General features: G+C 44.0%; 1 protein-coding gene across 2 annotated transcripts in view; it reads left to right on the plus strand.

The window, feature by feature from the left end:
* Window positions 1–16,038, plus strand: part of ASB14 (ankyrin repeat and SOCS box containing 14) — a 100,106-nt gene that overhangs the window by 42,147 nt on the left and 41,921 nt on the right. For both annotated transcript variants that reach the window (XM_086939116.1, XM_086939115.1), the window contains one exon: window positions 12,834–13,377. In XM_086939116.1, the coding sequence (XP_086795242.1) occupies window positions 12,834–13,377 (544 nt within the window). The remainder of the gene's footprint in view (window positions 1–12,833; window positions 13,378–16,038) is intronic.

The raw sequence follows: 16,038 nt of genomic DNA on the forward strand, positions 1-16,038 counted from the left end.
GTCGATGTAAGGGACTAGGTCTAGGCAAGTATGGTTTTATTTTCTTAAAGGTCTTTTTGTTCCTAGTTGTCAGTCTTTCTCGAGTATGCGCAGCGGGATCCGAGGTTAGGGATGTCCTCTGGGCGTTGTCTCTTTGCGTCAGCTCTTCTTCCTCCTTGGTCTTGGGATTGCAACCAGGTTTCCTCACCGCAGGATATATGGGGAGGGAAAGACACAGAGCTGCCGGTCAGAGTTCTTTTCTCAATCAGAAATGCCCAGGGGGATCCAGGGAGTGTGGGGATCACCGCTGAGTATGTGTATCAAACCACACGTCTCTAAATAAGGGGTGTGAGGTACATGGTGCTGAGGAAAGGGTGAAGGGGAAAAACTGGAAAAATGGGTCTGGAACGAATATGTACAAGGAGGGAAGGTAGGCACCAGTAGCCGGATGAGTTATTCTAGCAGGACGAGTCTCCCCGCCTCCCAACCCAGCCCGACACTCGCTGCCGTACCTGCTGAAGCCACGCTCCTCCTGGAACGTGGCTCGGCGAATCGCGGGAACGTTGGCCTCCTGGCTCCGCAAATCCCTCGGACAGAATTCCTCTCCCCTCACGATTCCGGGTCTCTCGTTACTCGCCTCCAAACGCCGGTCGATCTCCTCTCCACGACAGAAACTCATCTCCGGTGACATCACTCACACCCCGTCCTCGAGTCTTCCTCATCTTTAACCAATTCCAATTTGCGGGTATGTGGTTAGGATTCCCCCTATTATTGGATCTGATCTTAAGACATTTCAATTTCGTCACATTTTCTGTAATCATTTTGAGGCACTAGAAGAATGTTTTGTCATCAATCTCATTGATGCTTGTGTGTCCTTTAACTCTTTTTATTTGTTTGTTTCTTTTTCTAACAGTAGCTGTTGTCTTGTTTTTGTTGTATCTCCTCTTATGCTTCTCTAAGGACCTTGGATGAACACCCTCGTTTTCTGAATCTGTTTATAGTTTTTTCTTGGACATGCAAATGCTAATAGGAGGTGGAACAGTTTCATTTGATGAGTGGTTGATGACTGCTTGCATGTGATAGGAAATTCCCCGCAGTTGGTTTTCTGTAGAGGGTACTTTTTTCCTGTTCCCCTCCACAAAAACTGTTGCATCTGGGAACGAGACACTTGTCTTGCTGATGGTACTTGTGAATTTAAGGTTCAGGGTGTTATTGTTCAGACTCATTATATACTCTTCCATCTCATTTTGTGTGCGCTTCCAAATTATAAATAGGTTGTCAATGTAACAAATCCACTATACTAAGAACCAGGACACCATCAATCGAGGCCAAGCCCTGTGTGATGGCATCCCTGGTGCTCAAATAGGCCCAGGGAGGGGGGCCACAGAGCTCCCGCCCCCATTGAGTTAAGGCTAGGCCCCTGGAAATGGAGCTTCCAGGGCCAGGTAGAGGGGCCACATGGCCCTCTCCCACTTTAATGAATGTATTTGGACCCAGGGAGGTGGTGTTTCCCAGAGCCTGGGGGCTCTGTGTTGCCCCTCGCATTCATGTAAAAATATGCCTGGGGAGGATGATGTCCCCGGGGCATAGAAATGCACATGGAGGGGGGCCCAGTTTGTCCCCTCCTTTAGTTTTAAAATATATGGACATGCCCTTAGGACCTTGCTCACCCAGGGGCTTTTTCTAGCGAGGGAGGCCATGGTTTGTTTTTTCTCATTCTTGCTGTGACACTTATTCATCCATTCGTGGACCCACTTAGAGTCTCATGCACTCACTCACAGACCCACAGAGACACTCATGCAACCACTCACATAGTGAATGAGATACTCATCTGCCCACTCACAAACCTGATGATACACTCACACCCCACTCAGACCCACTCACTCATGCACCCACTCACAGACCCACTGAGACACTCATGCACCCACTCACATAGTGAATGAGATACTCATCTGCCCACTCACAAACCTGCTCATACACTCACACCCCACTCACTAATGCACCCACTCACAGACCCACTGAGACACTCATGCACCCACTCACAGACCACTTAGATACTCATGCACCCACTCAGAATCACACACCCATCACAGACCCACTCAGACACTCACACACCCAGTGAGACACTTATGCAGCCACTTCCAGACTCATACATACTGACACTCACACACCCACTCACTCACTCACACACCCACTAAGACACTCAGTTACACTCAAAATCTCAAGGGTTACAGGGTACAGTAAGAAAAGAAAATTTAAAAAACTTAAAAATTCCCTCAAAAACCCAAAGGTTTTCATAGTTAGGAAATAGAGTTTAAAAAAATCTTATAAATTCACTGAAAAAACCTAAGGTTACAGGGATGTTATACTCAAGGTCGGATTTCACTTGTACAAAACCTGGGAAATTCAGCAGTTATAGTTAGCTGAGCTAACTAAACCTTACGCCCCGCAATGCCTACTTATGACCTCACATATTACATCACTCATGACATGTTTAGTAACATCCCTGATGACATCACTGATGATATCAGAGATGACATCATTCTCAGAAGCACTCATACACCCGGGGGGTCTGTAGGAGAGGGAGCCGAGAAGTGTGGTTTTAGGGCTAGTTTGGACTGATGTTCGTTGGTGGAGAAGGAGCTGCTCGTGGTAGGGGTGGAGAGTCGGGGGGAGCTCTTGTGTACAATGTCGAGTACTCCTCCTGGGCAGTTGGCGTGGTTCTTCCTCTGGATCTTGTATCAGTCAGGGATGGCGGTGGCGATGGCGGCGGCATTGGTCCAGGTTTCTGTAAAGAAGGTGACATCTGGTGAGAGGGTGTCAGTGAGGTCCTAGATCTCTATGGTGTGTCTGTGCAGGGAGCGCACATTGAGGAGGATGCTGATTAGGGCTCCAGAGGGCTGGCATTCGTCGTGGGGGCGGTGTCCCCGGGGGCATGGTCGGAGGCAAAGGTCTGGCGGCAGTGGCAGCAGGAAAACTGGCCGTGGGTGGTGTTCGGAGTGGACAGCTGGCAGTTGTTGTTCCTTCCCGGGTTGAGTGGGAGGAGGGCAGCAGTGTCGTAGCAGTGTATGGGCGGAGATCCATAGGTTGTCGGAGCGCAGATGGGCTTGCCTTTGCCGCACCCACTGTGCGCGTCTTTTGCGTGGCCGCACAGCGGGCGCCATTAAATAGTGGACGGGGGGAGGCACAGTTGGGAGGTGGGAGCGGGAATAAGCAGGGGGAGGGGCCACAGGGGCTGCAGCAGTGGGAGAGGGAAGCAGGAAAAAATGGGCAGAGAGCGGGAAAACAGCAAGAATGGCACAATAAGGCAGAAACATAGAGGTACAATAACAACAAGAAAGGCACAATAAGGCAACCATCAAAATTAAGGGACAGAGTAAGGCAACACAATTTAACTAAACAAAGGGCACAATACAGTCTGGACCAAGGTTTGAACCCCTACCTGCACTATGCCCTGCACAGGGCAGCGGCACAGAACAGCATCGGAGCTGCAGCGGGAGAGAGCAGGTCTCAGGCCGTGAGGTCAGAGGTCTTGCTCACGCACCCATGCAGCAGCCGCCTTTAAAAAGGTAGGAGGGAGGGAGGCACAGCTGGGAGTCGGAGCGGGAATCAGCAGGGGGGAGGGGCAGCGGGGGCAGCAACGGCAGGAGAATGAAGTGGGGAAAAACGGGAAGAGAGCCCGAAAACAACAAGAATGGCACAATGAGGCAGAAACAAAGGTACAATAACAAGAATGCCACAATAAGGCAACTGTCACAATTAAGGAGCAGAGTAAGGCAACAGAATTTAACAAAACAAGCATTGGGAATGCCATAGGTCTCGCATTAGAAAAGTTGGAGCTATTGGTCTTGTAAATGACAAATATTTTATTTATGTGTTGGTTTTTAACTTAGCTAAAATGATAGCTTTGTCATTTACAATGCCAATAGTTATAACTTTCGCGAATGTGACACCTATAGCATTTGTAATGCAACATGTTTTGTATTTACGTGACTTAGATGGCAGCTCTGGTCGTTAGGCCACATCTCTAGAGAGATGTACAAGGGCGATAGATGGAGTGAGGGAGATAGATAGATAGATAGATAGATAGATAGATAGATAGATAGATAGATAGATAGATAGATAGATAAATAGATAGAGTGAGGGCGATAGATAGATAGATAGATAGATAGATAGATAGATAGATAGATAGATAGATAGATAGATAGATAGATAGATAGATAGATAGATAGATAGATAGATAGATAGAGTGAGGGAGATAGATAGATAGATAGATAGATAGATAGATAGATAGATAGATAGATAGATAGATAGATAGATAGATAGATAGATAGATAGATAGAGAGATAGAGAGATAGAGTGAGGGCGATAGACAGATAGATAGATAGAGTGAGGGCAATAGACAGAGTGAGTGCGATAGATAGAGAGATAGAGTGAGGGCGATAGATAGATAGATAGATAGATAGATAGATAGATAGATAGATAGATAGATAGATAGATAGATAGATAGATAGAGTAAGTGCGATTAATAAAGTGAGGGTGATGGATAGACAGATAGAGTGAGAACGGTAGATAGAGTGAGGGCGATAGATAGATAGATAGATAGATAGATAGATAGATAGATAGATAGATAGATAGATAGATAGATAGATAGATAGATAGATAGATAGATAGATAGATAGATAGATAGATAGAGTGAGGGAGATAGATAGATAGATAGATAGATAGATAGATAGATAGATAGATAGATAGATAGATAGATAGATAGATAGAGAGATAGAGAGATAGAGTGAGGGCGATAGACAGATAGATAGATAGATAGAGTGAGGGCAATAGACAGAGTGAGTGCGATAGATAGAGAGATAGAGTGAGGGCGATAGATAGATAGATAGATAGATATATAGATAGATAGAGTGAGGGAGATAGATAGATAGATAGATAGATAGATAGATAGATAGATAGATAGATAGATAGATAGATAGATAGAGTAAGTGCGATTAATAAAGTGAGGGTGATAGATAGACAGTTAGAGTGAGAACGGTAGATAGAGTGAGGGCGATAGATAGATAGATAGATAGATAGATAGATAGATAGATAGATAGATAGATAGATAGATAGATAGATAGATAGATAGATAGATAGATAGATAGATAGATAGATAGATAGAGATAGATAGAGTGAGGGCGATAGACAGATAGATAGATAGAGTGAGGGCAATAGACAGAGTGAGTGCGATAGATAGAGAGATAGAGTGAGGGCGATAGATAGATAGATAGATAGATAGATAGATATATAGATAGAGAGATAGAGTGAGGGCGATAGATAGATAGATAGATAGAGTGAGTGAGGGCGATAGATAGATGGATAGATAGATAGATAGATAGATAGATAGATAGATAGATAGATAGATAGATAGATAGATAGATAGATAGACAGATAGATAGACAGATAGAGTGAGGGCGATAGATAGATAGATAGATAGATAGATAGATAGATAGATAGATAGATAGATAGATAGATAGATAGATAGATAGATAGATAGATAGATAGATATGTGTGGGGTTGTGTGTGGTTGTGTGTGTGTGGTTGTGTGTGTTGTGTTTGGGGTTGTGTGTGTGTAGTGTTTGGGGTTGTGTGTTTGGTTGTGGGGTTGTGTATGTGGTTGTGGGGTTGTGTGTGGTTGTGTGGTTGAGTGTGGTTGTGTGTGTGCTTGTGTGTGTGCTTGTGGTTGTGTGTGTGATTTTTGTGTGTGTGGTTGTATGTGTGTGTGGTTGTGTGTGTGGGGGGTTGTGTTTGGGGAGTTGTGTTTGGGGGTTGTGTGTGTGGGGGGTTGTGTGTGTGGGGGGGTTGTGTGTGGGGGGTTGTGTGTGGGGTGGTGTGTCGAGTTGTGTGGGGTTGTGTGTGTGTCTGGGGTTGTGTGTGTGGGGGGTTTGTGTGTGTGGGGGCATTGTGTGTGTGGGGGGGTTGTGTGTGTGGGGGGTGTGCGTGGAGGGGGTTGTGTGTGTGGTTGTGTGTGTGGGGGGTTGTGCGTGTGGGGGTTGTGTGTTTGGGGGAGTTCTGTGTTGGGGGTGGTGTGTTTGGGGGTTGTGTGTGGAGTTGTGTGTGTGTGGGGTTGTGTGTGTGTGTGGAGCTGTGTGGGATTGTGTGTGTGTCTGGGGTTGTGTGTGTGTGTGGGGTTGTGTGTGTGTGGGGGGTTTGTGTGTGTGGGGACGTTATGTGTGGGTGTGTGTGTGCGTAGGGGTTTGTGTGTGTGGGGGGGTTGTGTGTGTGTGGGGTTGTGTGTTTGTGGTTGTGTGTGTTTGGTTGTGTGTGTGTGTGTGGCAGAGTTAATTACACTCTTTCACACACTCAAATTCCTCAATTGATAGTTCTGTAGAAAGATCAAAATACATTCTTACAAAAAGCCAAATTATCCGGAGTAACCTACGAGCAAATCTCGTTTCCAAATACACAAATAAAAAGCAAATCGAGAGTGAAAGTTTTAAAGTCGTACAAACAGTTCTGTGACAATTAAGGGAACAAGGGGCGAGGATGTGAGTGTTGGTTAAAGGCCAGATCTACCGAATTTGGAACTGGGAGACCCCGTTCGAGTCTCGGCGTCGGCTCATCATCATCTGATTGTGGGCAAATCACTAAACTGCCCGAGCCTCAAACAAAAGGATGTGTCCTTGTGTCATGTAACTGGTGCTTGTGTGAAGCGTTCGAATACCTTCGGGTCGAATTTGCTTTACATAAAACTGCAAAAAAACAGGCCAAACTATTTCTTTGTTTAAATCCCAAAATGAGGGGGATGAGAGAGAGTATGTGTATTTGCGTGTGTGTGAGATTAGTTGGTTGAAAAATACACTAAGCCAGAATGTTCTACATTCCTTGCGATGTTTCATGGAACATTGGCAAAAGATGATGTCACTTCCTTGAAAGTTACAGCAGTTTCATTGCTATCATTATATTTGTCCTGCCTTATACATTTTTAGGCCCGCTTCTGAGATTGCCCTTTAAGGGCTGTGGCATGGGTGACCAGCCTGTCGTTTATGCTAGTGCCGGGCCTCATATTGCATCACATATTCGGCCGAAACCGCAGTGTAATTAAATGAAGCATGTTCTACTCATGGAGTTCACACAGATCACTGCAAGGCCTTCTCTGGTATGTAATGCCAGATCAGCGTGGGCGATGTGTGCCATAGCTTCCAATGAGTTTCACAATTCACTGTAAACACATGTTAACGAAATGTGAGCATACTTCGCAATGGGGGCACTGGTGTACCTTTGCAGTGACGATGGCCACATCTGCTCTGCACTACGCTGTGGCCATAACTCAAAATAAAGGATGCTCACATTTCCAGACTTGGAGCCTGATGTACCAAACATGTTTCCCCAAAATACAGGCTTTGCGGGAGCTGCGCATCTATAATAGGCCTGCGTGGCTGCAGGCAGAATACAATTAGCCGTGCACTGTGCAGGTGAAATCCCGGGGGCGGGGGCGCTCTACTTACCGGGCCTGTGTGCACGGGCACCATAGCTGCTAACGAGCCCTACGAGGGGCTCCAGTACCAAGGCGCTAATGAGGCCACTGTGTGCAGAGAGTGGCACTCCAGGACAGCCACTGTGCAGACATCCTCGGGGGCGCACAGTGCGACACATGGCGGGAAAAATGGTTTGGGGCAAGGACCAGGCACTATAGGGCTTCAAAGGCAAACAGAATATGGATAATTCTGACAAAAAGTGACGTAGTGCTACTTGGGTAAAAGCGTCAGGGGGTCCAAAGGGTACACGGACCAGAAGAAGAAGGCACATAAGTAGAAGGATAAAAAACATGAGTCAGGGAGCATAGCAGAAGGGGACAGAGAATGGCGGTCATGGAGCATGGAGAGTAGGCGCTATAAAGACCAGGAAGTAAAGTGGGGTCTACACGTGAAAGCAGCATAGGAACAATCGGAGTAGAGGGTGTGGCAGGGGAGCCAGTCCGCATAGGCAGAAGGAAACAAAAAGACAATGAGGTAAGGCGACCTGAGATCATGGGACCCAAGCAGCAGAGGGACGAAGGACGGCGACCGCTTTAAGGTGTAGGGCACAATTACAAATAGGCAGATGCTTCCGGAAGCATAGTGTTAATGGACACAAACGCACATAGGGAAAGGCATCGGGGACAAGGAAACACAGGAGGCACAGTGACATGCTGGCTGGAATAACAACAAGCAAAAAAAAAATAAAACGAGACACGGCCTGCCCGCCGTGAAAGTGAAAGTACGGCCGGCCGGCCGTGAATAATTAGGGGAGGAGCAGCCAGGAGAGAGCAGGAGCAGAGGCGCCAAGCTGGGGAACAGATGGCTGGCGATTTGATGATGTGCACGCGCATTTTAGCTCAATGCGCTTGCGCATTGACCTAAAAGCGCACGGGCACAGCTTAAAATCGCCAGTCTAGTTAAACTCTGTTTAAGCCCCTATAGTCTCGCAAGCTCAATGCGCATGCGCATTGACACAGCGAGACCTAAAAACTGGCACAATACAGTCTGGACGGAGGTTTCAACCCCTACCTGCACTAAGCCTCGCACAGGGCAGCGGCACAGCACAGCAGCGAAGCTGCGGAGGGAGAAAGCAGGTCTCTGGCCGTGAGGTCAGAGGTCTTGCTATCTACAGAAGATAATTGGAAATTGGACAGCCCAACACAGAGAAAGATTATTCTTTCAACCCATCTTCCCACACACACACACATACAACTGTTATTTATTCTTAGATGTTAACAACAGCAAAGTTCATTCAGATTTGCATGTAATCCTGACCTAAATATTTTCCTCTTTAACACCAGATATGCTGCTTCCTTTACAAAGTAATGAAATAGCACTAGGAGACAATTTGTCCAACAGCGCTTTTCTATCTATGCACCCCAAATCTGTAAAAACATTCAGTTACCATTAGCGCTCCTTAACTGCTACAATTTAGGAAACAGCTGAAGACGCAGCACTTTAAGGAATATAATACATCATGATGCAGCAGCAGTACATTTCTGGAATCCACTTAACCCTCATATTACACGTTGACTGTTGGCTATATTTGTGCTCTTCTAATACCACAAAGATGCATACATATAATCATTGCCATGGGCATTCCAGGTTTGATTGTATCTTTTAGGCTTCTACTATGATCATACAGGTTACAATTGTAGGTTCCAGAAATAACCCCTCTTCCTGGCACTCAGCTGAGATTCCACCAAATTCTAGGAGGAGAATAGGAGCTAACCAAGTAACTATCTACCATACTGGATTGAGTATGGATATGAGTACAGGATGTCCATGCCATAACTGGTCTGTATACCCCATCCAACTATTTACCTTAGTGCTTTGTATCAGAAAAATGTCTTTTATATGGTGTATTGCGGCACCTCTTAGTACACCTGGTAAACCACAAAGCTAGAGTTGTTGTAATCTAATTGGTACACAACTTACCCTCAGGCCAGGTCTGTGTTTGTCACAAGAGTGAGGAGACTAGTTTGTTCCAAAAAAGGATGTGAAATGAGTAGTTGCTATAAAAAAAGTGAAGGTCTTGGGATTGGTTCATGTTGTAAGTCAAAGTACACATCTACGACTGGCACAGAACAAATGGATGTTGTATTATTGGATTGCATGAGGTGCTCTTTGTGGGTATCTTGGATTGCAAGGAACATCCATAAAAATGTGGGTACGTGCCTTTATGAGATGCTCCTTGGGGTGCTTAATCAGGGCATTCCCTTTTTTAATCCTCTCATTCAGAGGTGGTGCAGTGGCCCGTATTAGGTAGGGATCTGCACTATGTGTCAACTTCTAATATAGCGACTACATTGATTACAAGAAGTGCCTTGAACGACTGTAAATTTTGGCTCGAGGTTAGGTGTATGGTTGAGCTTCAATTTTTCCTGTGAGCCCACTGAAACAGTTTATGGAGCGAAATTAGGAATTAAATTGAGAATTGTATTCATCTCAAATAAGCAAACACTTTAAGCTGAAGTAGCAACCATCAACAGTGAACAAATGTTCATTTTCTTATGTTTTGACTAACTTAGGAATTCATGTATACTAATCGGATTTAGTGTTTCTTTGATGTCATATTGTAAAGCATTCTGTCAATTTCTTTAAATGCTTTAATGCATTCATAAACGTGTTGTAAGACAATAAAGTGACTTTCAATAGTTAAGTTGCCAACTAATTGTTATTTGAGCAAATAAGCTTTTACTCACTGATCTGCGGAAGGAGAGGAAAAACTTAAAAAATGTCTAAAAGATTGTTAAGACGCCTGTGATACCGAAGCCTCTTGGTCATACTAAATGGCTTTTGAGAAAGTTCTCTCAAGTATGAAACACTAAACTTTTTATGTTTAAATAGATCATACCTATTTCAAAAGGTGTGCATCTTTTTTATGTTTTTTTTAAATTTCATGATAAAAAAAAATCGAAAATGTGCCCCTTCAAGTTGCAAATATATCAAGTAAAACGATGTCTTGTGCAATCACAAATGCTCACCTTCACTATCCACTTGCTTAGATATAAGCAAGACTTATTTCAGTAGAAGACACATGCAAGTAGCTTATATCAAATTTTCGAATAAATCAATTTTTGTTTGTATTTTTTATACGCATGGAGAGTTATTCCTACTTAAATTTTCTTTCGTTAGCTTTTGTCATTTGTAGGTTTTCACTTAAATAGTTATGCATGAATATCAAATAGTGAAAAGAAAGGGCGTTGTTGTCTCGATTCACAATGCAACCCTCGCAATCCATGGGGGGGCACTGGCCCCTGCTTGTTATTCACATCTCAATTTTAGAAATGGCACATGTGTTGGTGCTGCCATTCTTCAGTCCTTTCATCTACCACTGAAGATGGAAACTTTTCTCAAAAAGCAAGTGGTCCGCAGCAAACCATTTCAATTTACATATATGAAGTTAGGGAATTGGGACGAGATGAGCCGTTATGCCAGCCCTCTCCTCCATATTCGTCCTTTCCCACATTGCAACCTATATCCCTTCTAGGGACTGATTACTTGGAGAAGTGTGGCTTACTGGTTAGAGGAGGCAGACCTGGAAGCAGAGGTCAGCCCGGGACCAGGGTTCAATTCCCGGCTCGGCGGGGTCTTGAGTCCTAAAATGTCCATGGACTCGACAATTCTCGCTCCGGTGCCTACTCAATTCACGGGTTCACACTCTGCGACTCTGGGCAATAGCTTGCTTAATCTCCACAACGGCCCCTCGCGGCGGGATGCCTAGCTTTCACCTTGCGGATACCCTGCTGGGGTTATCTCACAGGGGAATACCAGGACGGGTTCCCTAAGCAAGCGCTTAGAAACCGCTCGGTGATTTGCGCTATATAAATTCCTGTACATTTACATTTACATTTACTTTTCAGTGTAGAGCTTGACAAGAAGGCCTACCAGCTTCTGCCATCCTTGGGCGCCTAATGACTGTTGCAGATGCAATTTGGTGTCTATTTACTAAACTTTTATGCTGTGTTTGCGTCACAAAAGTGACGCAAGTAGACACAAAATCTTTTTTACCTATTTACTTTCTAACGCTAAACTTATTGAACGCAGGGAAATCACTTAAAAGGAACACAAAGCAGCGCAAAGGGCTGCTTTGCATTACTTAGCGCCAAGGGGGCGTACCATGGGTGGTGCGTGGACGTTCCCATGAAACCATCCAGGCTTTCTGACACTGAACCCTATTTACATAAAAAAGTAGACCGGGTTTAACGTCAGAAAATAGTGCCTATTTTAAGTAGGCACTGTGAAAGAGAAATACTTTCATTTCTCCTTCCTTTTCGACTTTGTATGTGTGCTGCACTGTACAGCATGCATACAATGTGGGAAACGTGTTCAAGTTAGTCTCAGTGTAGTAGTTTGTATTGGAAAACTATTCCTTCCGGTACAAAACCTATGCTACACTCACGCAGACACCCTTGCACTATGGTGCAAGGGTGTGTGAGTGGCGCATTGCAACTAATTTCAGCACCGGCACTAGGGACAGGGGAGGATTGTGTGCCATATTTCTGCAAATATGGCACTCTCCAGCTCTCTTCTTCTCGCGCAACACAGCTTTATTGCCTGCTGAGCTGAGTTGTGTGACATTTTAGTAAATCTGCCCCCATGTGGCCTGCTGAACTATATTGTACCTGCTTTTCCAGCCCCAGGTCTATATTGGCAACCTTTATGAAATACTTTGGTATTAGCTAATCACTACAGTACTTTGCTGCTGTCCTTGGCTCATACCACTTGGGAAATGCTGTATTTTCTGCTCACTACTGACGTTCACTGTTCAGCTTAGTGCACCCTAACAAATCCATCCAGCCCAATTAGGGCTGTTGAATCAATGGCACTGCCAGATTACCAAATAGGCAAAGTGGGCACCGGCCTAAGGGCACCACTCCTTTCAGGGGATCCTAGCGACAATGGATCAAAATAATAATGATTTGATCTTGAAAGAAAATTACAATCTAGCTTTCTTGAATATTGTTTCCAAAAGATAGAAAAAAATGAACCAACTCAAAGAAACGAAAACCTCACATTGAAGACTCTATAGAGAAAATACTGTATTAATGTAATGTACCCATTAACAACTTAAAGTACATCAACCAGGGACATCAGATTCACATAAGTTTGTCTCTTATAAGCTCATCTTCTGGCAGCTGGCCGTTTGTAAACAAAATCTGGTGCGTTGGGTATTAGGAGATAATTTGCGAGGGGGGAGCACAACATTTCGACTGCCTAGAGCCTCCACAGGGTTTCATCCGGCACTGATCAATGGATGGTTTTTAGCAAATTCTCGTGGAGGTGAATTTTCTAAACGGCACAAACCCTGTGACATGGCATTTTTTTTCCTCTGTCCTCTTTTAGAGCTCTAAAGAAATTGATCCCAGCGACTGATTTTGGTGCCATTAAGAGAAGTGGGATTAGCCCAGTGCACTCGGCTGCGGCAGGAGGACATCCTCGGTGCCTCAAGCTCCTCCTTAAATCCAACTTTGATGTCAATTTTATGCTGCACTCTCGAGTTCGAAGAAACTGTGATGACCAGGGGAGGTCGGCTTTGTATTTCGCTGTCGCAAATGGAGACACTTGCTCGGCTAAACTGCTTCTGGAAGCTGGAGCTTTTCCCAACCAGGATCCTATCAACTGCCTGCAAGTGGCCTTGAGAATGGGCAATCATGAGTTGGTAAATATGCTGCTTCGCCATGGGGCCAATGTGAACTACTTCTGCCGCGTTAACACCTTGCACTTCCCCTCAGCCCTGCAGTACACCCTCAAGGATGAAGTTATGTTACGGATGCTGCTCAACTACGGCTATGACGTGAAGCTGTGTTTTGATTGTCACTATGGAAACAAGGATCACACCCCGGAAGGATACAAAGGATGGAGCTCTGCTGTTATCAAAGACACCATGGTACTTTGCAAGATGTTATTGTGTGGTGGCATGTGTTCAAATCTATAGCATTGCTTCTAAATCACAAGTACACAAGTGTGTATCTCCCTTTTCCTGTGAATCACACATATGTGAATTTGGGCATTCTGCACTGTGGAGTGCTTGGAAAACATAGCAATACTAACATGGTAAATAGAGAATCTGTGTCCCAAATAACCCACATGAAAAAGTAGTAAACCTGCACGCCATAGGTTTTCTTCCAATGATTTCGATAGATTTCTGACTCTTAAGGGATAGATACAAAATTCCAAGTGTATGCATGAAAATATATTCCATGCATGTTCCTACTGTCTTACGTTTATCCCTTTATATTGTCCACAGATTGGAAATCTGAAGGTGGAGATGTGCATTTGCACTTTCACTTTTTTTCAACGTAGGGTAAAAACATGTGGCAAGTTCAGTGAACATTAACATTGGGTATGTGGATGCCCACTTCATGTATGACTTTGTGGATACCCATCAACTTCTCCATGGCCACTTCATGTCCCTCCCCTCATTCTCAGCTGTAACGATTGAGAAGAATGCACCATAATTCCTCATCTCCCTAAGTAGTCAGTGGAATCTACATTCAGAGATGTCTGCTCATCCTGATTCTGGATCTTAAATTTCAATTTCAAATTCAACTCTTTGTGCACCCGAGTGATTTTGTGAATGACGTCTAGGGTTTTAAATGTAGGAGAATGCAGTTGGCTTATGATGATTCTATTGCTTTATTTTTAAGAAAGACAGAAACAGAGGAAGATCTGGACTGCTAGTCCTAAATTCTACCCCTTGCTCATTTTTTGTCTCACTCTTTACTTTGGTGTCTAGGAATGTTTTGGCACAAATAACAACGGTAGGCTGCTTGCAATTCCAAGAGAACTCAGGATGGGTTGACTGATAAATATAGAATTCAAAATGAGTTGCACATTGCAAAAGTGTCTGGAAATCTGTATTTATTAGGAAAGAATTATAGTCAATTAGCAAATGAACAAAAGTGTGAGTAACAACGGGTATCCGCAAACAAACAAATAAAGAGTCCCTCAAGGTAAACAAAGCCTAAATGTCTAGTATTCTTGATTTTCAATCTAGACCAAACAAAACACCCCATTAAAACCTCATTTTAAGCATGGGGCAGAATTTCTCCTCTTTCACAAACCCAAAACTATGTGGCCTCTTTGCGGAAGGAATATCATTTTGAGCTGTAAGGAGTTCTCCGTATTACCTGGTGCGAAAAATATTGTGATTTTCCCCAGATTAAAATCAGCAGGTCAAACATGCAGAAATTTCCTAGAGGAAAAAATGGAGAGGACATGACCGGTAATTAACAAGGGTGGTGTGGCGGTTTCTAATATCGTCGTCTAAATATCGACTTGCAACAATATTGAATCCATTATATTGACTACCACTATATCATCATGCCATGTAGATGTGATATTTAGTCTGTCGTTCCCTGAGTATACTTAGTTTCATGATATTTATTTATTTTGTGTTTTACAGAGCGCAAACTAGACCCATAAGGGTATCAGAGCGCTTTACAGGATTGAAACGTAGTATAGAAAGGACTTAGGAGGGGTGGATACCATATGGGATAAAAACAGGTGGAAATAATGATATAGTGGTAGTTGATATTGTGGATGCAATATTTTTACTTGTCGATATCTCAACTGCGATATTGCGACAGATATCCTTCTGGTGGCAAGCTGAATGTGGTGCAGTATCCACAGAATTCTGCATGCTATGTAAAAGCTTGGAATAGGAGATATTTACCGGACCCAAAAAGTGTCAGCATTTACGGGTTGCTACTCCTATCCTGAGCATTCATAATTGGAGCCTTAGACACTATGCCACCCACTTCACTAGATGATGGTGTGGGAAAGCTAGGGCGGTGAGGCATGAGAGGAGGCAGAGATAGACTATAATTTTCACTAGAAAACAAAAAATAAAATGTATTCCCAAGCTACTGATAGGTTTGCCTCTTCTAAGAAATCTGAACAATATCTATATAAAATTAAGGTTCCCAGGACAAACATGGGGCAGTTCACCCTCTACAGGTCAATCGCGCCTCCCACTCTTTTTACAAGAATCTAGGAATTTTCTTGCTGTCATGTGGTAAGAATACGAAAATTATTTTTCCTCCATCCGAAGCTTAGTCTAGTGGAAAACTTCCTAGAAGCAACAATTCCCAGGGATATAGTCAATATTTATTTGCCTGCAGTTCTAACTCCCTTATTAACCTGATGTGGCTTAAAGTGAGAAAGCTATGATTCCTCTTCTTCTCTGCAACCCTGTTCACCGGCTTACATTGCTTAGGTTCGCTCAGTTCCATCATAAGTGTCCCCACTCCAGTATCATTACTAGTGCGGCCTTTCATTGAGAAGTGAGGATTTTTCTATATGCACAAAATACATCCCTAGCCCCCTCTAGTACTTTCTGCAAAATAAAGAGCTTCTGCTCACTCAGAGCACAACTTATAATTGTGCGCATAACGAGGCATCCCAAACACTAAGATGTTTGCGGCTTTTGCTTCACGCAGACTTCTAAATGAATACTCCATCTTTGAGCTCTCGGACTTCGCTTTGCCTCAGTGGAGTTTAAATAGGTGAAATCTTTTTGTTCATAGAGACCACATCTCGGTTAGTG

The sequence above is a fragment of the Lissotriton vulgaris genome, chromosome 9 (genome assembly GCF_964263255.1).
Source record: "Lissotriton vulgaris chromosome 9, aLisVul1.2, whole genome shotgun sequence".
In the NCBI taxonomy this organism is placed as follows: domain Eukaryota; kingdom Metazoa; phylum Chordata; class Amphibia; order Caudata; family Salamandridae; genus Lissotriton; species Lissotriton vulgaris.